The sequence below is a fragment of the Dermacentor silvarum genome, chromosome 6 (assembly GCF_013339745.2).
Source record: "Dermacentor silvarum isolate Dsil-2018 chromosome 6, BIME_Dsil_1.4, whole genome shotgun sequence".
Taxonomy (NCBI): Eukaryota; Metazoa; Arthropoda; class Arachnida; order Ixodida; family Ixodidae; genus Dermacentor; species Dermacentor silvarum.
In genome coordinates, this window is record NC_051159.1 from 61,185,158 (window position 1) to 61,207,379 (window position 22,222).

General features: G+C 46.4%; 1 protein-coding gene across 1 annotated transcript in view; it reads left to right on the forward strand.

The window, feature by feature from the left end:
- The window catches only part of LOC125946307 (uncharacterized), a 56,668-nt gene extending 36,292 nt beyond the window's left edge, over nucleotides 1-20,376 (forward strand). The window contains exons 6-8 of the mRNA XM_049669022.1: nucleotides 2,433-2,752; nucleotides 18,177-18,534; nucleotides 20,127-20,376. Of these exons, the coding sequence (XP_049524979.1) occupies nucleotides 2,433-2,752; nucleotides 18,177-18,534; nucleotides 20,127-20,354 (906 nt within the window). The 3' untranslated portion in view covers nucleotides 20,355-20,376. The remainder of the gene's footprint in view (nucleotides 1-2,432; nucleotides 2,753-18,176; nucleotides 18,535-20,126) is intronic.
- The last annotated feature ends 1,846 nt before the right edge of the window (nucleotides 20,377-22,222 follow it).

Genomic DNA, 22,222 nt, shown 5'->3' on the forward strand with positions numbered 1-22,222 from the left:
AAAAACATGTCACAGTTTCGCCCTAAGGGCGAAGCAATGAATGTGATAGCAACACAGCAATGTCATACGAAGTAAGGTGAGCGGCTTTGGTAGCAATATGAATTGTAGTAAACATGAGCTGATTAAGTAAGCAGGTGTGCTGCGGCGTAAGTAGACCGACATGAAGAGAGACTCGATGACCACGAGAAGGCGCGTGTGAAACGGTGGTGTTGATGAGAAGCTGCACTGCCGATCCGGGCAGCATTACATGTGTAGCGTGCGTTGGAAAATGTGGCCCGACTATTACTAACTGAATGAACAAGCGTGGTGTGAGCGCGCACAAACAAACATGAATAGATCACACTGAATGATTGTAGACAACGACTGTCAAAACGATGGCAGCAAGCCCATACGCTGCAGCAGGCGAAGGTACGTGTGGTCTATCGCTTCAACAGAAACTGGGCGGCGAATGCACAGTGCAGAAAGGTCAGAGCCGTGTGGAGATAAGAGACGGTGCGGCGAGCGAAGAGCGCGGTTGCTGGCAGAGGAAAAGTGCCCCCCCCCCCCTCCCGCTTCCTCCGGCGCTGGCTTCCCGCTTCCTTGCTTGCGCGTGGGAGAGATAAGAGACCGTGCGGTCGAGCGACGAGCGCGGTTGTTGGCACAGTAGAAGTGCCCCCCCCCCCCCCCCCCCCCCGCTCCCTCCGGCGCTGGCTTCCCACTTCGTTGCTTGCGCGTGGGAGATTGAGTGCGTTCGCTCTCCGTGATAGCGCGCGTCCCCGCACGCTTCCGCTCGGGCATACGGCGCGCGGTGAAGATTTTATCTATACGGAACCTCACGGCGACGGCGACGCCGACGGCAGAAATCCGGTTGAAGTGTCCATATAATTGCTATCGCAATAAAATGTTAGGCGTAGCGGTAATAGACAGGAACAGAGTGGCGTGGATCGGAAAGCAAACTGGGATAGTCGATATTCCAGTTCACATTAAGGGAAAGAAAGATCTGGGCAGGCCATGTAATTCGCAGGTTAGATAAAAGATGGACCATTAGAGTTACATTATGGATGCCAAGGGAAGAGAAGCGACGTCGAGGAAGTTAGAAAATTAGGTGGGGTGATGAAATTAGGAAATTTGGAGGTGCAAATCAGCTTGCGCCAGACAGGGGTAACTTGAGATCACTTCGAGTGGCCTTCGTCGTGCAGTAGAGATAAAGATAAGCTGTTGCTGCTGCTGATTATAAAATGACGTAGGCGGCTATTTAGAGATGTGATGTCTGTTGGTTATCTTCCAGCATTCCAAATTATGCTCTAGCAGGGTGAACGCTGTCTTCAAGATAACGTGAAACAGCGCGAGCTGCGCGAAAGGTATTTACGTTGTCTTCAATGTCGCTGAGCAGAGTGAGCCGCGTGAACCTAACAGGTGAAGTTTATAGGTCGCATACCAGAAGCCCATTCACGAGCGAGCAACCATCCAGGAAACTGCGCCGTAAGTAATTACTGAACAAAAGATTGTGCAGCAATCATCGATGACAATTCCGTAAGCGAATAGCCCGCACAAACGCGCGAGCGACAGCCGCCCCCCCCCCTCCCCCCCTCACCTCTCTCTCCGTCACGGTACCCCTTCCTTCCGCCACTCGGCTGCGTTAGAGCGCGCGCCATTTTCCCTCGGCACCTTGACCGGTCATCAACCATCGACGATCACCAACCGCTCACAACCCCGAAAACGGCTTCCTGCACGGAATCCAATAACATGTTTTTCCAGATTCCGTTCGATTGCTCTGCCGAAGACGCAGGAACTAGGCATTTTACTGAGACAGTTTCTGCCACCTGTGTTTGCACGCGTAGAATAAAGGGACAGAATGCTGCTGAAAGTCCGTCCGCGATGCGTGTTAATGACGAGTGTCTTCGGGTACACCGAAGTCACTCGGAAGAGATAGGGTGGCCAGAGGTCCCGTGACACAAGCGACCCAGTCACCACGGTAGGCGGCGCTCGTAAAACAAATGCCATACTGTGAAAATTTTCCCCCTGACTCTACCAAACGGTAGGTGTATCGTTAAGCGATAGCCAGATGATGGGAGGTTGAACTTAAAGAGCTAAGTATAGCTGATGTTATCGTTGACTTGAAGAAATTCAGTCACACAGGTCATGTAGGGGTAGAAAAGTACCCAGTGGTCTAATAGAGCAACAGTAATTACTAAAAGAAAGGAAACCGCATTTGAGGACGGCAAAGAATGAAGTTCTCAGTTGAGATGAGTCATTTTTGAAGCGTAGGACGAATTCACCTGATGCAAGAACTGGGTAACTGTAGATTGCTGGAAGAGGGTTTGGTCCTGCAGTGAAGACTAATTAGGGTGACGAATCATGATTATAATTGCCTACATAATCACCGATAAGCAAAACTGATACTGTGATTGCTTGTAGCCTTAACAACTTTTGTGGCTAATTTCATCCTACAGGTAGGCATCACGTACAACGTGCTGCTCGAGATTTTAAACCGGGACAGCTGGAGCCGACCACAGAGGGACGTCATTTGGAAGGTCCTCGACCCGACTATTTCGGTCGCGCTGCAGAAGGTGCGCAGCTTGACGCGCATCAATGACATCCAGAGGAAGACCCTAGTCTCGGTAATAGACGGCATTGACGCAGTACTCTGGCCTCACGAAACACAGGAATATAAGGTAGACAAACTCTACGGCGACGCTGTCAATAACACCTTCGGCTTCTTTGGACACTGGCTGACTAGCCGCAAGCAGTGGCAAACAGCTTTTGTATATTGGTGAGTGCCAAATATTTTCATTGACCTTTACACCCCTTCCTCTGGTTTCACCCACCAGTCGAAAAAGCCTGGAAGAACCCATCTCCTGATGAATGTCCATGTCAATGCGATTAGCATATAAGCAATGTAGAGACATACCACATAGCCAACGTCGCAACGCGTCATATTTGAGTAGGTTTGCCCACCATACCGAATTTAGTGAACAGTGCCAACTCAACCCTTGAATTGACTTTAGCCAGCGGGACGACCAACTGTTGAGCCCTTGTTTTCTACTGAATAACAAGAAAACTAATTTCCGTTTTATAAAGCCTGACTACTGATAGTGACTTCTGTTGGTCTTCTGGTGAATGGTAATAAGCCATAAACGCGGTTTCTCTCTTATTTTGTCGTGGTGCTAGTATTATTAACAGTACCAGTACACACGCGTATATATCAGTACTGTAAGCCGAGTTAGTAAGACCATTACTGAACTATTCTGGTAATAAATCACGAAAGTCTAGGACAAATAAAATGTGAAACTGTGTTGCTCTTACCGACTAGCAGCGCAGCCGCACCCCTCGCTTCGCCCTTTGTCATCGTGTTTGTACAGGCATGCACTTTAGATGTATGCACGCTGCTTTAAATGGCGATAACGAGAGTGAGCCGCATACAAAAAGTTCAGTCACTTGTGACCACGGAGTAAGATAAACAGGAGCGCCGACTCCGCCGCCGCGCAACGCATTCGCTCGGGACAAACTGTGTAACGTAAATTATACATCGCGTAGCGCCAACTGTCGAGGCGCGTGGAAAGCAATCAACAGCTTGCTTCCATATGCGCATGCGCTGAGTAGCGGAGACCGGCGGCGACGGCGTTGCAGAACCGGCAGCGTGGCACCCGTAGAGCGTGTCGTCTGCTACAAACGCGGACCCTCGGCCGTCTCAATTTGACAGCAAACAAACACACACAAAAAATATATATGCGCACAAATTGTAAAAGCAAAAATAAACACGGGGTAGCGCTTTTATGCACGTATGTGAAACATTTTTACATGTCTTTAGAGGAAATAGACGATAAATGATGCCGTACAATAAGACACAACAGAAGTACTTGTTTTTCACTCCTCAACATCTGCGCGGACGCGAAGGTGCGAAATTTTCGTCTTCCTCGCTTTGTTTACCATGTCTGCAGTATGTTTATTCATGCCTGACGGAACAAGGTATCTTGATACTTGTGCGTGAAGAGACTGAGCAACAGGACAGTGTTTTGTTCCCTGCTGTAAATCTGGGTATGGCAAAGGACGTGAGAAGTTTTCGCTCTTACCGGCGCCATCTGATCTTCAACTACTGCACCAGTGGCGTAAAAAAAGTCCTGAAAGTAAGCGAGCGCTTAAAGCAATGGCCGAAATATGTCCGCGACACTTCGAGAAGCAGCGTATTTTTGATAGTTACTTCAGCAAAGACAAAGGCGATGTCCTACTAGATGTAAAGAAAGTGCCTCGACTTCGAAGCGGAGCCGTTCCTTCAATTTGTTTAGGGAAGCCTGGCGTAGCTCAATGATGCTGAATGCCAGGAGGAACCAGAAGAGGCCAATGCGGAAGGACGAGAGGAGCTCAATTTAAGTTTGTCTAAAACTACACACAGTGCAGGTTGCCTTTCCTTGTCCAGAGACATGCCGTAATGTAGAGAGAGAGAAAGGGAAAGAAAGACAAGGAGGTTAGCCAGTGTAAATACCGGCTGGCTACCCTGTAAATTCTCAGCTTTGCCTTCGAGATGATTCTCCTAGTTATGCAGACACATAATCAGAGCTTCTCTTGTGAAACACTGGCAGGAATTCCCAGTTATTATGTTTAATGAGAATGTGGCGATTGTGCTCGCAAGAGAACCGGGCGACACGAAGAGCACCGCGAGAAACAAAGAAGCAAGCGAAGTATCTTAGCACTTGATGCGTGCTCAGATAAAAAAGAGTAATAAACGTCAGCTTTGCATAAAACTTCTTGCGCTGTCGTCTGTCATTGCTTGAGACCACCCGAACTGCCGTTATATCGCCTTACCATTTGCTATAGTTTTTCTTTCCGTCTTAGTTTCCGTAATTTGTTTATTTTCTGTTCCTGTGCCTTGTAAAGTTCCATGCAGGCCACCTGACAAATGCCCTGCATTTGGCCTGCATAAAATAAATTAAATAAAATGATACGTGACTTGTTTCTCCTGCTAACGTCACTCCGTGAACTGCACGAGCTATGTGCGCTACAGGCGTCAGGACGTACGCGGAGCAGGCGACAAAACGGATAGGCAAGCAGGCGCCGCGAGGGAGTCCCCGCGCCTTTGCTCCTTCGGTTTGTTGGGCCCGCCTCTCCGCTACAGAGTTTTTCATCATTCGTAGCGCCATCTGGCGAACACGCCGTGAAGTGGGAACCGGCGTTTCAGCAGGTGTCCCTTCCAGACGAGAGGAGTCGGCGCTCCTGTCTTATCTTACTCCGTGCTTGTGACTGAACCTCACGCAAGCACGCACGCACGCACGCACGCACGCACGCACACGCACACACACACACACACACACACACACACACACACACACACACACACACACACACACACACACACACACACACACACACACACACACACACACACACATGCACAAACACACACACACAAAAAAGAAGCAGCGCAGTTTCACCCGCAAGGCGAAGAATCGCTTGCGATAGCAAATTAGTAGACCTTTATGCGAAGTAAGGATATTAGCTTTATCGGCCACATAAGCTTCCAAACATGCGCATACTAACTAAATAAGCAAGCACGGTGTCACGCTCGCACAGGTTAACATGAACACATCTCGCTCTGTGACCGCGGGAACTCGCTGTCACAACGCTGGAGTGAGAATCGCGGCACAGCAGCCAGCGAATTGGTTTTCGTGCTGCATCACGCTTCAACGCGAGCTAAACGAGCTAGGCGGGAAATTATACAAAGCTCCCAGCACTCCGCGTACTTTGTCCACATCGCAGATTGCTTTGAAAATAAGACCCGCGCTGACGCGTTCCCTGTCCACATCGCCCATAACTTAGAACACTGCATTCCCATTTACTTAAGGTGGCGGTCCCACTCCGGCGGCACGAGCCCCCCCCCCCCCCCCCCCCCCCCCACCGCCCCCCGTTTTCGGTACTTTTGGAGAAACCGTGGCGGCTCTTATACTTAGGATATAAAGTTGTGGTATATACCATAAAAAAGCTTAATTCTTGTAGATTGCAACTATATATAATATAAAGAAATTGATTGCTGTGATATAGAAACAGATGTACAAGAACAAGCATGAGACAGTGGCGTAGCCAGAAATTTTGTTCGGGGAGGGGGGGGGGGAGGCTCACGTTGCAGCGCGGCCTCCTCCTTATAGAATTTGTCGAGGGATCAAATTTATGAATAATAACTGCATTGCCAATGTCATTGTATATTAGATGCTGCAAACGAATTATTGAACGCTACGCACCGTCAAGTAAAATATGTATTTTTTCATAAAAGAGTATATTTGTATGTCCCAAAAATTGTGGCAGAAATAACTGATACCCGCCGTGGTTGCTCAGTGGCTATGGTGTGGGGCTGCTGAGCACGAGGTCGCGGGATCGAATCCCGGCCACGGCGGCCGCATTTCGATGGGGGCGAAATGCGAAAACACCCGTGTACTTACATTTAGGTGCACGTTAAAGAACCCCAGGTGGTCCAAATTTCCGGAGTCCCCCACTACGGCGTGCCTCATAATGAGATCGTGGTTTTGGCACGTAAAACCCTATAATTAAAGAAATAACTGATATCACTTCTTCCGCGGTTTTTTTTTGTCTGTTTAATAAGTAACGAAAATATCACACGAACTTTAGAACTATATCAGTTGGAAACCAGGAAATCAGTGCCTACAGCTGATATGAAAAACGTAAAGGCCATGAAATGAGCAAGTCGAGGGCAAATATTTTGATGAATGTTCGTCATTCAAGAACTTTGTTTGCATTTTTCTACATATGCAACGGCCAGGGAAAAACCTCAATGACGCTGTCATTGGTTGCAATAGATTGCACAGGAGCAGCTGTTACCGGTCGTGTATTGTAATGACACCGATATTATAGTCGCAACAGTGAGTACATATAAAAAGCAGGAGTTCTGCAAAATATACATTAGAAATGCGAAGATAGAATGGAATATACACAGGCGAAGATACAACTTGATAAAGGGCAAAAAAGTGCCACTGGAAACAAAGTTCACTGCTTGCATATACAACACCTCGCAGCAAGATATTTAAGTATACGTATAAGTTTCCAATAAATATATGTATTTAAGGAATAGTCACTGTATATAATGCGTCAAACAAGACAAATAAATATGTCGCGCAGTCACAGATAGTAAACTTTACACATGAAAAGACAGACGATCCAGGCACGAACAAAACTATGATCGCAGAAATCGAGATATGTACTTGGGCCTTGCGGCGGTCGCGACCGCACCATATGGGTAGACTGATAGCAGAATAATGCCGAAATCAGTACGAAAATGTGTAATTTAACTGCCTACACAGCGGCAACAAATATTCTGTATCCAAACTTAAAGAAGGGTATTGTTTCGGTTCAAAAAAGAAGTAAAAGCGGGTAGCTAAAAAGGAAACAAAAGGCCAAATGAAAGCCACTGATGATGCGGCAAGCTGAACTACCCAATATCCGAGTGTGTTTGTTAGGAAAAGCCGCGTGGGCCGGGCTTTCAATGCATGAGCAAGGTCGGTCAAAATCGTTATTGATGTCCGCGTAATTTTCGTATTCGCGTGATAATTTTGATCATGATGCTAACTATTAGAATACACGACGAAAATTTCTGCCGTTTTAAAAGCTAATGAACAGTCATACGTTTTTGTAATTACGGGTTTATGAACCTGAAGGAACAGATATTTTTACTTCCATTGATTTTTGCTGCATCGCTATCTAAAGGATAAACTTCACTCGGCGGGCAAGTTTAGCGAAGCGGTCACTGACTTTGGACACGTTGAGGCCGACGTCTCTGTGGGTGTATAGAAGCGCCAGCCTAGCCATGCGTTCCTCAGAAATTGTAGAGCGGAAGTATTTTTTTTAGTAATCTCGTGTTAAAAAATATTCTCTCTGCGCTAGCAGTGGTCACTGGAAGGGAAGGAATCTGCAGCAGTTGGTACACAATTACGTAGAACCTGCAGTCGCAATGAGAGAGGACATCTATTCCGGTTCTCAAACCTAAAACACTCCTTCAATGTCGTTGGCAACCTTGTTTAAATACGTTGCACAAACAGTAAGCTCTTCGATTCCATCAATATCCGCCGTTTCGTGAGCAAGTATGGAGAAGCAGCCTGCAGCGTTCACTTTTGAATCTAGGCTTTCTTTGATAATTTCACCACAAATTTCTGTAGTTTGGTATTGTACATCTTACCATAAATACGAGGCATTACTGGGGCAACTTTCCAAATGGTTCTTCAGATATGTATCTCCACAATCAGCTCGCATACGGAGAAGCGCTCTGAAAATACCAGTATTTTCAGCGGGGGCGTTGCTTAAATATATAGGAGCATTGTCCCTATGGCTACGGAGAGCCAGACCTTGTCGCCCACAAAAAAGAACTGCCTCAATAATAGGCCGTTAACTTTCTTCTGTTTTCCTTATTTTACTTTGCCTGCCCTAGTCCAGCTGATCGATTGCATTGGGTGCGCTTCCTGAAAATGTTAGGAGAAAGTTATCAGCTGCCAGCTGGCAGTCACGGTCATGTTTAGTATTTTCGTGTGTGTGGAAGATTGCGAGCGCGTGCTTACATTCCTGCAACGGCTTGGACACGAGGGTTCCAGTGCGCGCATGTTGGCCCAAGTTTATAGGAACACTAAACTCATAAAGTTCCAGAATTGAAAATCTAAAGCACGCCTTTGGAAATGTCAGTCGACTAGTCGCGTCAAAAATTTATGACAACTTTATACCCATAAAGTCATGGAATTGAAATGCATACGCTCCGTAGATTCCGCAGCCGCTGCGAGATGCCGCAACGCGCCCGCTCGCTATCGAAAAGCCCTTGAAACTTTGTGCTCAGATGGGGCGGGGCGCATTGCGTTATGTGACTCCAGGTTCAAGGATGTTGCCACGAAATCCAGCCCGAGTTCGCCATGTGCGTGCTGAAATGTCTTGTCGTGCGTGAAAAAAAAAAAAAAAACATTGTAAACAAAATACAGAATTATTCCCGGCGCCGGCGGTTTTTTTGGTCGGCGGTGCAAGCCAGCACGAAAAAATTCCGGGGGAGGGGGTGAAGCCCCATCAGCCCCCCCCCCCCCCCCCCCTTCTCTCCTGGCTTCGCCCGTGGCATGAGATTCATGGTTTTTGCGAACTGTGTCTCTGTTGTGGACATATTTAGAAAGAACTACCGCGTTTACTGCATTACGGCTTGCTCTGTAGCTTTACGACAAATCTATCTATTTCCTACACGCAGCAAAATAATGTTGAATTTTTTCTTTTGGGATTATTTGCTTTTAAAGATTGCCAAATATGGCAAACTTCTGTTGTAAACAGCCCGGCAACTACGCGATCAAGGAAGCTAAATTTTCGATAAATTAGAGTTCAAGGAATTTCCATTTACGCGCAAAATTTAATTGATGTAACTTTATTAGTTTTTCTAATAATGCGGCCGAAATTAAGCAATATTTATAATTCTGGTTTTACTTTTGCCCATTTTTGCGGGGAAGTACTAAAGCTACGAAGCTGCGGTTTAAAACTAATAAAGGTACATGAATGAAATTTTGCATCCTGTCGTTCACTAATCCATTTCAATGCGCGCAGTCTGAAAAGAAAAAAAAAACACGGATGGCATTACAATTTTTTTATCTTGTACCCGTCATAACTTCTCTCTTATTTGTGTTAGTGAAACCTGGCTCTGCGCATCGCACAATCATTCGGCGCCACGGGTACTGAAGTACTCGTGCCGCCGGAGTGGGACCGCCACCTTAAGACACTTTGCCAAGGAATTGATCTGCACACCATTACTAGGAAAAAGTTTAGAAGATTTAGGAACCTAAACTGATCACGCCCAGTTTTACCATTACATACATTTCAAATGTCGCTCTTATTAAATTATTACGTAGTATCTCTTGTTCAACTAATATTCCTACAAGTTAACATTATTCATGTTTGACTCTAATACACCTCATTAATGTTAGTGATATAATTCTATAAATTCGTTGTTTATACGAATGTATTTAAGTTTAGCGTTAATTACGCGTTGCACTATGTACACCTTTACTGTGCATGTGAAATAATTTTATCATAAATGTGTCCTTTTGGTGTAAAGTCGCTTGTAGGTATGTATATCACTACATTTGTATGCGTTGCTCACCTGTATTTCTTTATGTTCATGGTATAATTCTATGGTTTGCTTGTTATCCTCTATGCCATGACATGCGCAGGAATTACGTCAAGCTACTTCGCTGCAGCTTTTTATTCCTGTCCAAACATTTCCCCCTGTCTTTGTAAGAGGAACAAATGCGAAATAAAGAAGTTGAAGATACGGCGCCCGCGCGGCTGCGCCGTAAGCAGCAGCCGCCGCGGTAGAACGCCCATCGCCCTCTCTCTCGCCTTCCCCCGTGCCTCGCGCGCGACAGAAGACGGCGCGCTTCTGCCTCGCCTACCTTCATCGAGCGCGCGAGACTAAGCCGCGATCATCGGCTGACCCTTCTAAGCTTTCTTTGAGAGTTGAGAGTTCTTTATTGTGCATAATAGTAAGGTTACAAATGAAGATTATACAAACATCCAGAGGGAGGTCCCACGGTCAACAGACTGTACAGGGGACCTCCAGTTAAAAATGAGTAAGATATGTAAATACAAAGCAGCTATATGCAAACATACAAAACTACGTTTTAAATAAGTCACTAGCTAACATCGTAAACTACTTTAATAACACGAAGCAGTTATTAATAAAACGGTAATCATGAAATGATAACATTGAATGTAAAAATTTACGGAGGCTTGATTTGAATGTGTAAAAATGAAAGGTTATCTTAATATGACCCGGTGATGAGTTCCAAAGTTGTGTGGCTGAAAAATTAGTAGTAAGTTTATCATAATTAGTTCTGGGTTTTGGTTATAGATAGCTGTTCGTAGAAGCGAATCGGGTAGATGTGGAGTGAGGATATTGGCTGTTAGTAATTATCGGGAGCGGGAGCTTTCCGTTCACAGATTTATGGACAAGTATTCCAAGTGAATAGTTATTTAGTTTCTGTACTGATAAAATACCATTAGAACTGAGAAATGAAGATTCTTCTGATGTGTAGCTGCTACGTGTGATGATGCGAATTGCTTGATTTTGGGTATGCTGCAGTGGGGATAAATGAGCGGGATACGTGTTTCCCCATGATGATATGCAATAATTAATACACGTATGAATGAAAGCGTAGTAAAGAGAGATGAGTGTCTTCAGATGAAAGAAATTGCGAACTTTAATTAATATTCTAATTCCATAAGTTGCCTTCTTGGTTAGGGATAAAACATGCTCATCAAATTTTAGGTGTTCATCTTATGTGACACCAAGAAACACTACACTGTCAGTATAATAAAGTATGCTGGAAGCAAAGGTTAGCGATGGAGACCCCGAGATAAGCTTTTGCTTAGCTGAGAAAATGACGAAGCTACATTTTGCAGTATTAATGTGTAGTCTGTTTAGTCGGCACCAAGTTACAATGTTTGCTGCGTCATGGTTATTAAGCTTGCACATTAATAAATCAAGGCTTTTGTCTGAGGAGAAGATAATGGTGGTGTCGGCGTAAATGATACACTCAGATGACTTTGGGCACTGTGAGAGATAATTAATATATATTAAAAACAAGAGTGGTCCTAATATAGATCCTTGAGGCACACCAATGTTAGTTGTTTTAGGGTGTGAGTAAGTACCGGATATTGATACAGTGTACTCTCTATCACGCAAATAGTTCCATAATAATCGCAATGCCGGGCCAGTTATACCAATAGAATTCAATTTAGCAAAACGTATGTTATGAACAAGTGAGTTGAACGCTTTAGAAAAATCAATAAATATTGCACCAGCAAAATTGCCAGTGTCAATTGCCTGCCGAATCTTATCTAGCTGTTAGAAATATTATTGCTAAATCAGTTGAATATCCCTCCCGAAAGCCAAATTGATTTGATCACTGGATATGAAATTTGGACAAATAACTTGATAAGCGCATTACGATTAGTTTTTCGACAATTTTACTAAAGAATGAAAGTATGGCAATAGGGCGGTAGTTAGATGTTATACGTTTATCTCCCTTCTTGAAGACAGGGATCATTTTGGCCTTTTTCAAATAACTTGGGAAAATTCCGGTCTTAAAGATAAGGTTGAATATGTGGCAAAATATTCCGGATATTAAGCACGCTATCATCTTTATGAGAGTAGGGCTGAAGTTATCAAGACAGGCCCTGTGTTTTTTAGATTGATTATTTCTTCAGGCGTTGCGGGATAAAAGAAAAGGCTATGAGGCACACGGGGGTAAGTCATGGTAAATGGATCGTCACACCCTTGATTATCTGTACAGAAGAAATTATGAACGAGTTTGCAATATCCAAGGGATTATCAAGGAGAAGATCCTCCGATTGTATGATGTTTATTTCGGCATTACAATTGGATTGTCCTAAAAAACTGTTTAATACTTTCTATTGTTTTTTATATCATTACCAGCACACCTAATTTCATTTTCATAGTACAAAGTTTTAGCCCGCTTGAGTAGTTTTCCTGACAAATTTGAATATTTGTTATACCTTTGGTGAAGTGCAGTGTTAAATGGCTGTTTTTTTTGTTTTTCTGTAAAGGTTATCTTTTTTTCGTAGACAATTTAGCAAACTGCTGGATAACCACGGGTTACGAGGAGCTGAAAACGTTTTTTTACAGTTCGTTACTACGGCGGAATCTGCAATAGCATTGTAAATTATTTTTGAAAATGTGTTATAGGCAGTTTCAGGGTTATCGCATGTCATTACTAGGGATCAGTCTGAAGTAGTAATAATTTAATGAATATTGACGAATTAAACTTCTTTCTGGTGAAGCTTGCATCCGCAGTGCCAGGAGTAGAAGTTAAGCACACGAATACTGGGTAGTGATTGGTTATCGAAGCTTGGACAACACCACAGTCAGGGTTATTAAGAAGATTAGATAATATGTGGTCAATAAGCGTATCCTGTTTATTTGTGGGACAGCGAGTTGGAAAAGCAATTAGGTTTTCATATCCAAACCCGTTTAGGCAGCTAACATAATCATTACATAGCGAGTTCGATGTATCTAAAAGGTTAATATTAATATCACCCATGATAATAACATTTCTTGCTCAAATGTTAATTTATGCAGCAAATCACTTAATGCTAAGCAATACGCGCTTACAGATGATGAAGGTGAATCACAGATGCAACCGACTGCTGAGCTTTTTCTAATCTTGTGAAAAAAAAATGAATCTTGAAATTCGACCCAAACAGATTCGCAGTTCGCCACATTGAGTGTCAAGTCAAATCGTCTATGGAAACGAAACTCGGAGGATACAAAAATAGCAGCACCGCTATGATTACTGTTATCACGGTGGCAATATTTAGAAAAGTACGAAGGGAAGCTATACAAATTATCATGAGATGCGCAGAGCCAAGTTTCCCTAACACAAATAACAGAGAAGTTATGACGGGTAGAAGATAAAAAATGTGTAATGCCATCCATTTTTTTTTCAGACTGCGCGCATTGAAATGGATTAGTGAACGACAGGGCAATGAAAAATAAGCCTCAAGTTCTTCAGGTAAATTTACGAAGCCATTGGATACAACTTAAAGACTGAAAATTAGAAGGCTTGTGCAAGCTTAGGTAATATTAGATCAGAATCAGAAGTGATGCGAAATACCCGACTGTCGGGAGATTTCCGCACCTTTATCTGACAATTTTCCGTCCAGATGAACAGCCAGCCCTTTTGCTACTTTAAGGCAAGCGCCTTGGAAAACCGACGCTTATTGTCTGGCGATAGATGCTCATTGACGAATATCGCCTGCGTGTTCTCTCCTGAAAACCCTGCGCTCCGGGTATTCACTCGGGCCCTTCGCGCCTTCTTCATGAATTCAGTCTTTTTTGTTCGAGAGCAAAACCACGCGATTATATTCTTGTGACCAGACATTGCTGGTACGCGATGCACTGTGTCGACATTAGTGGCTGAGACTGTACCGTTGGATTTGTCGCCGATGGCAGTCAGGATTGCGGTACAATCCTCTCCCTGGGTGTAGGGCACCACCTTTATTTCCAAGTTATTTAATTTGGAGTATTGCTCAAGGTCAGCGACTTTGTTTTGAAGGGCCTCGTTTTGTGCTTTGAGAGCGCGGTTTGCCGCAGACAGCTCAAGCTGTTGAGATCGGGCTGACTCGACTAGATCGTTTAGAAGCTTTAGATTGTCGTCCATGCGACCAACTTGAGTTATCATTCCACCGATGTCCAAGCCTGTGTCTTGAAGCCTACTTTGTATACTAACAACAAGCCGGTCGACTAATTCATTCAACCGATGCTTGAATATAGCTTCTAACTCGTCCATTCGCTTACAGAGTTCAGCATTTGTCGGCATTGCGAGTATGGCTAAATAGTTAACACAATGTGAGTACAGAAGCAGGGAAAAACGATAGCAGCAACAATAGTAGCAGCAGCAGTTGCAGGTTTGACAAATTCTAAAAAAATATCAGAAATAGAGGCAACCAACCTGTGAAACCAAGGAAGTTTGCTTAGTTGCGTGCATGCGAATGCAACTGCTGCTGCTACAGCAGTGATGCTCTCGCTGGGACGGCTTTTATGGCAGGAATCCGGGCTGCGTAGCACGCCGCTTGGGTGTGGCTTCAGCGGAGTGCGCACCGAGACCAGCAGGGTAGTCAGTGCCGCGCAGGCACGTGTACGATGCACGGGTGATCAGCCGGGTAGTCACCACAGCTATCTGTGAAACCAAGGAAGTTTGCTTAGTTGCGTGCTTGCGAATGCAACTGCTGCTGCTACATACAGCGCATACAGCGTACGGCGCGCGGCGACGATGCTATCGTGTTTGGACTTTATACGGAGCATCATGGCGACGGCGACGTCAGAAATGCGCGTGAAGTGTCCATATAATTGGTATGGCAGTGAAATTGAACAGAAACCATCGGCGAATATTGTCAATGTAAGCAAATAGCCGGAACGAACGAAGGACCGAGTGAACGAGCAAACGAATAAATGAGCGACAATCCCTCCTCTCGCTCTTTCCATCCTCTAGCCGCAACTCGGTTCTGCGAGAGCTCACGATCAGTGCCCCTTCTCCTCCGCCTCTCCCCGACGTTCCTCTCTGCAACTCAGGTGGGCGTGAGGCTCCTGCCCCTTGCCTCGGTGCCGTCGTATCGAAAGTCACCGGCCATCAAACTTCATCGACCATCAATCGCCGCCAACCACGAAAACGGGCTCCTCACAGAACATTGTCCCTGCTCGTCCTTTCAGCTCGGAATGTAATACAATGTCTTTCCCGCCTCCGTTCGGCAGCCATACCGAAAGCGGAGAAACCAGGCATTATGCTGAGGTTATTTCTGGTAACCGTGTTTGCACGCATTGAATAAAACGACAAAGTACCGTTGAAATTAGTCAACGCTGCTTGTTCAAGTGCATACATGGAAGACGCTTGGAAGGGATTAGGTGGCGAAAGGTCACGTGACAAAAGCGACCCAATAACCGCGGCGGTGGCCGGCGGAAAACGAATGCGATATTTTGAATTCGCACATTCTCTTTGTATGCAGAGGAGAGTTCGCATAAGATTTAGCCATGCGCAATTTTGTGCACGCTCAAGGACGTTTTATTGCGATAGCAATCATATGAACGAAATTATGGCGAATTGAATGGACAAATTATACGGTGATTTCCCTCCATCATCCTCGGCGTCGCCGTGAGGTTCCGTATAAAGTAGGGTGCGGTAGCATTGCGGCCAGGTGCCGTATGCTGTAGGTGCGAGGGAAAGCTTGCGAGGCTGAGCCGAGAAGGATGGTGGCTCGATATGGCGGCGTCTTCTCGCGCGTGCAAGGGAGGGAAACGGAGAGGGTTCACGGTGTCCACACGCGCACAAGGGGGGCGGGGGGAGGGGAAATCTGCGCAGCTACCAGAGGGCGCGGCAAGGGGCTGGTTAGTGCGCATCTCCTCTTCTACTCAGGCTGCTGCGGTTTAGCGCGGCCGCCCGGGCCATTTCTTGGAGGCAATCGGCGATGGGTTCGAAAGCTACGCGTCCGCGATATCTGATGGCTTCGTGTGCGCTGTGTTCTCACGCACATTGTTCGAATTGAAGCTAGCGGCAGCACGAAGGGGAATTCGCTCGCCGCGGCTACCGCTCTTCTTCCCGCCAGTGTTCTAAAAGCGAGTGTCCACGTTCATCGATTGAGATGTGTTCGTATCTGTCTGTGCGTGCGGAACAGCGTGGTTGCAATTTAGTTAGTACGTGAAGGTTTAACAGCAGTTTATGCACCTGATAAATGTAACTTCCCTTCGTATGGCTATCTAATAACTTGCTATCGCAATGAATGCTTCGCCTTTCTGCGTTATTTTTCATAAAAATAAGTTCCCCATGGTGCAGTATAATATATTTTCTGCGCGCACGTAACTTTTCGTCAGCATGTCGATATACTGTCATGATTTGAAGTCAGTCAAGTTGATGAGCGTGAAGCCATAGACTAGATGAACGGCAGAAGCATCGCTGAAATAAAAGCCCTGCAAGGACGAAGTTTCAAAATTAGTAGAGAGCTAAACGGAGTAAGGATAGTAGTTTTATCAGCTGTATAAACTTGGACATTGGCACCAGCAACGCGCAGAACTGTTGTCGACGCCGTCGGCGTTTTGCCAGCGTTCGCACCGAACGCGCGCGGCGTTGGTGACTGTTGCCGATGCCTCTGGGGGCGGCTCGTGGGTTTTCGACGAGATCAGAATGGGACACTCGTCCAGCAGTGTCGGAAATCTTACCCACCTTCTCGCCTCGCCACGTTTTTATATAAATACGCATTTCGTGCCGCAGCTAAACGTCGCCTCCCCTACCTCCCTCCCGTCCCCCCAAGGCCTTTCGTGCGACGGAAGAAGTCGCGTTTGCTCTCTATATATGGTGATTGTAAAGGAGGAAAAAGCCCTTCAGGGAGCACAGCGCAGAACGCGCGTTTGCTTTCCGACGTGCGTTCGCTCCCCGTGAAAGCGCGTGTCCCTCGCGCCCTTTCACTCGCACATACAGCGTCTGGAGCGCGGCGACGATTTCATCGCCGTTGACGTCATACGGAACCTCACGGCAACGGCAACGACGACGGCAGAAATCAGCTTTGGAGTGTCCCTATAATTTTTATCGCAATAAAACGCTAATGGTGTCAAATAAATAACCACTGGCTACTAGGTTTGCAGGGCAAGATATTTGCTTCAGAGCAGGGGACGATGATGATGCGCAGACGGGAAAATGCGCCAGAGGAGCCTACGAATCACTTCACTTAAGGGTGGAAAACATTCATAGGAAGTACAATACTATCGCGAAAATTACAACACAAACAACGCTCACCGTATGAAGTCCTCGCGGCAAATCTGAGCCGCGGAAGCGAAGGAAGAAGTGGCATATGGGGGGGAAAGCGTATTTCTTTGCCACGTCGTCACGGACGCAGTCGTCGCCGGGCACCGCCGAGTGAGAGTGCCAATATTCAACCTTTGAAGTCACTGTCGCGTAAGCGGCACATTGCTGGGCATTGTTGCCACTCCGTCACCTGATTAAGCGGATCGCTGTGCATGTTCGCGGCGTCTCTTCTTTGCGCGTGTAGCAATATGCGATTTCCCTGTGGCACACCAGGCGCCGCACCGTCGAGATCAATGTAGCGTCCGCGACCGCGTTCGCCCTCTTTCCGTTTGTGCTTCGGCGCCACGGTGCTCTCTGTGCATGTTCGCGGCATCCATATGCTTGCGTGCAACCCCGTTCACGAAGTGAAACGTCACTAACTTTTCGCTGGTGTCAAATAACTGTTCATAGCAGCGGAAAAAATGAGCGCGATAAACTGCCCGGGACTGCAATGTTCCGGGCAATGTAAACGTTTGTCTCCCATGAGACACGGCCCCCGCGCGGTGATGGCGGCGGCAAACAATGCCGCCATGAAGTCGTAATGCTACAACGTGATCAAATGTCTTGTCTTTCTTCTCGCTCAGGTCGTTTAGAGACTTGTTATCGCCCATGTCACATTATATAACGGTCGGTGCTCAGAAACGTAAGGGAACGCGTCGTAGTGACAGGCACGGACCATCACCTACGCCTACCACTTAGAGGTACACTTCCGACTTGTTTGTACTCTGTACAGTTCCCGCTCACGCAAGGGCGTTGACGCAGGCTCGGTTTCCTCCCTGTTAAGCCCTCCCTCTAAAGTTTCCCGACTCATGCTTGGGCGTGGCGCAGGTTTGTTCGGTCGTTCATGTCTCAGGTCTACCGGGTGGACATAACAGCGCTGTGTCAATACAACCAGGCACTCCTCAAGACGGCTATTGCACCTGTGTCGCTAGATCCACCGTTCTTCTACCACAACGGCACCACTGCGATGCTGTACGGTGGCCTGGGCTTTTTGTTCGCGCGGTGCCTCTTTTTCGCCCTGGACGTGGTGGCGCAAATAGCCGACGCGACCAACCGGAACACGCCTGTGGCCGACGAGTCTGGGCACTTGGAAAAGGCGGTGCGCTGCCAGCAGCCTGAGGTTGACCAAGAGACGCTGTACCCCTTCCTGCCGGCGCTGGAGGTGGCGCACGCAGCATACAAGAAGGTACAGACAAGATTTTTATCTCTAAGCTAATGTGTCTGACGCAAGACACGCGTAGTTGGGCAAGATCACGCTAGCGAAGTCCTCAACCTAAAGCCAATGTTTTGATAGGATGACGTCTTCGCCAGGTGTCGGTGCATTGTGGCCTTCTGAAAGACACGGTGCTCGAGCATTTTGTAATGGAAAAAAACTAATGCGCCACAAAACTCACTTCAGCCCAAACGAACATTGCCCAAACGAACATTTCCTTCAGCGCTTACGCCGTTAAGGTACGTGTATTACGTGTAGCGCAATAATTCATCATCGCCAGTCAGCCTCCAGAGTCTTTGCATAAGTCTGTTAATCTAGGTCAATTACTCACAGGGTACCCTGTTCACGAGACAGAAACTTACAGAAGAAAAGTAGGTTGGAGTGCATACGACAGACATTACCATATCCTGACTAGGAGCTTACGACTGTAGTCGAAAAGTGTACAATCATTGCATTCTGCCGGTGCTAACATATGGCGCACAAACTTGGACGTTAACAAAGAAGATCGAGAACACGTTTAGGACCGCACAAAGAGGTACGGAACGAAAAATGTTAGGCCTAACATTAAGAGACAGGAAAAGAGCGGTGTGGATCAGAGAGCAAATTGGGATAGGCGATATTTTAGCTGACATTAGGAGAAAAAAGGGAGCTGGGCAGGCCAGGTAATCCGTAGAGTATATAATCGGTGGAGCATTAGAGTTACAGAATGGGTGCCAAGAGAAGGGAAGCGCTGTCGAGGACGGCATAGAGTTACGTGGGGTGATGAAATTAGGAAATTTGCAGGCACAAGTTGGAATCAGCTAGCGCAAGATAGGGGTAATTGGAGATCGCAGGAAGAGGCATTCGTCCTGCAGTGGACATAAAAACAAAAATATAAGAACGACGACGATGATGATAATGATGATGTTTGCTGTGAAGTCACGCGTTCGTGTCCTCTAAGTCATACGACGTGCTGCCGTCAGTAAGCATTCAGTTTTCTTCAGCGCTTTATTACCGATATCGAACTTCCATGCCACTCGCTTACAAAAATTTGATCGTTCGTAGAAATCATGCATTCGCCGTTACTGTCGTCGTCGCCTTGCTTATGTCATCACACACACGCCACTCGCGTTAATTCAAGTTCACACACACGAACACTGGATTTGCGCAAAGCCATTGGTGAACCTGGTAAGGTTTCTCAGAACGCCAAACAATGCTGCATAGCTAGCTGTCTGCAAATGGTTCGCATAACAGCGATTACCACTGCGCGTGGGATTCGCTCTGTTTTATGTTCCTGAACAAGACCCTCCTTAGGTCTTCAAAGACCAATGATAGAGCGCACTAGAACCTGTACTAATGGGACATGCCGTGCCGATGACAGCAACGAATGTGATACTAAGCCCAATATCTTTTCGCAAGCATGCGATGCCACATTTCTCACTTGATTGTGGTCCGTGCGGCTTTCGGGCCAAGGTTGATTTTTAGCCCTCACTGGTTTTGAGTTGTGCCGCTCAGATGTAGTAGGATTCGTGATGATTCTCTCATGTGTGCCGCCAAAGTGTATAGTGGTTGCCTCATCTGCGCAGGCGCTCAACGGCAGCCAGGATGCGCGGCTGAAAGGAATGGAACAGTACAGCGGGGAACAAGTGTTCTTCCTGACCATGTGCCACACTCTCTGCGAAGAGGATGGCCGAGGAAGCGCCTGGTCACCAGCATGCAACGCAGCCGCCCGGGAGTTCGAGCCGTTCGCAAAAGCATTCGGTTGTGAGAGCGGGTCTTCTATGAACCCGAAGAAGAAGTGCAATTTTTTCTAGCCCCGACACCACAATACACCTATTGCGCCGACACCGTTCAAGACACTGCGGGTCGATCACCACCGACATTGAACCAGCGATGTGCGCTAAGTGGCGACGTCGATGAGACGATAGCAGATTACACCTTGATATCCTCAAGCTACAGATATTTATATCCGCTTTTTGATTGATGTTCTCGCGCTTTCATTTTCAGTGTCGCTTGGATAGCTTGAGAAGAACTCCATTTGTGGTGGTGCTTTTTGCATGTGTAAGATTTTCAGCCATATTTTATGCTTGCTTTTGATTTGCTCTTTAGTTTGCACATGGTGACATTTTCTCAATGCTTGCGCGTGACTGCCGACTGGGGATCAGTGCAAATATTCCTAATAGTTTGTGGTTGGCGCGATCAAACCAGTTCGAATCACGAGTCTAGACCTTGCCAGTTTTACCTTGCATTGTGATGGTAGTTACTGCATAATGCGCAGATTTATTGTTTGTCCATTTGTAGGAGCCCTTACGAGTGCAGTTGTAGTTGCACATGACTATAAAGCTTCCAGTTACTTCAAGAACGCGACAAAACTTCTCGTTGTTGCGACTCGGGGGTCCGAGGATTTGGGTTTTCCCTTCAGCAGGCGGAGTAAGGGAACGTGGGGCTGAGCCCGACACCCAAGACGTTTAAATACACACGTTTAAATTACATATCTACAAGAGTATTTCAAGAAATGCTGAAGGTATGAGGTTTTCGTTCAAGATGAAGCTCTCCAATCGATTCACCGAGCGTGCGTCGCCTCCTTTAACACCTGTGTTCCCTTTGTCTCGTCGTCTTCCGCCGATCCGGCGTCAGGAGACGGATTTTACCATCTCCTGCCAATTCGGAGGTTCGTAGCACTTTTTCTCCGAAGAGAGCTTCAAACACAGGTGCCTCAATGGGCTCGAACTGGGGAGGAGGGAGGCACAGTGACCCCGTCTCCGGTGCGGCAGTGCGGGCGGATGACGAGTCACCTGAAGCAAAGTCCCTTCCCGGCATAGCCCAACTGCCGGCCATAATTCGTCGTGGTCAGGATTGCTCGGACGGGGTCGACGGCTCGTTCACGGCTGGTTCACGGCTCATTCATTATCTCCGTGAGCGACCGTTTTGAAGGTTAAACTGCCGATCACAACATCGGTTAGTGTGCGCTCCGCCGTTCGTACTGAGATATCGACTGCAAAGATGCGCAGAAGCCAGATTCATACAAAGCGATAATGAAACTGTGCTGCAAACAAACACCTTCAGTCACCCACGCGTCTGATAAAACATAGAAAAGCGGTGTTTCTTTGAAAAAAAAAAGACTATATAATTGATCACTAAGATAACACTCGCGCTATCAAAATGCAGTTTTAACAAGCTTTCCATAGATATAGAGCAGTACTGGTGATGCTTTTGGAAATAGTAGTTATTTATCTACTTTTGCAGTATACATTTCGATGGGAGTTCTTTATTATCTGTTTAGCGGAATGTCAAATAGCTTAGTGGCAGTCTTTATAATGTAAAATAAAGAAAATTGGCAGACATATTGGATTCCACTAGCTGCAAAATCATTTACTGCGACAGCCATGAGCTCTCACAGTGGACATCGCAATTTTCTCAAAAACACTTACTTTGCAATGCGCACAACACTAGTGCTTCTTGCTGCCTGTAGAAAAAAAAATAACGCACATGGCTTCAGCCAATCTCGGAGTCTGTTCCTAAAATTGGGTGAAAATATTGAAGCCCGAATGCTACACAACAGTACAGTCGTCAAACGTGGGGTAACATTTGCATGTTACCACAGGGCACGAGTTTGAACACGCGTTCCGGTCGTGGGCAAAGCTTTTCCTTATTTTTTTCATTGTGTAAGAGTCAAGCAGAG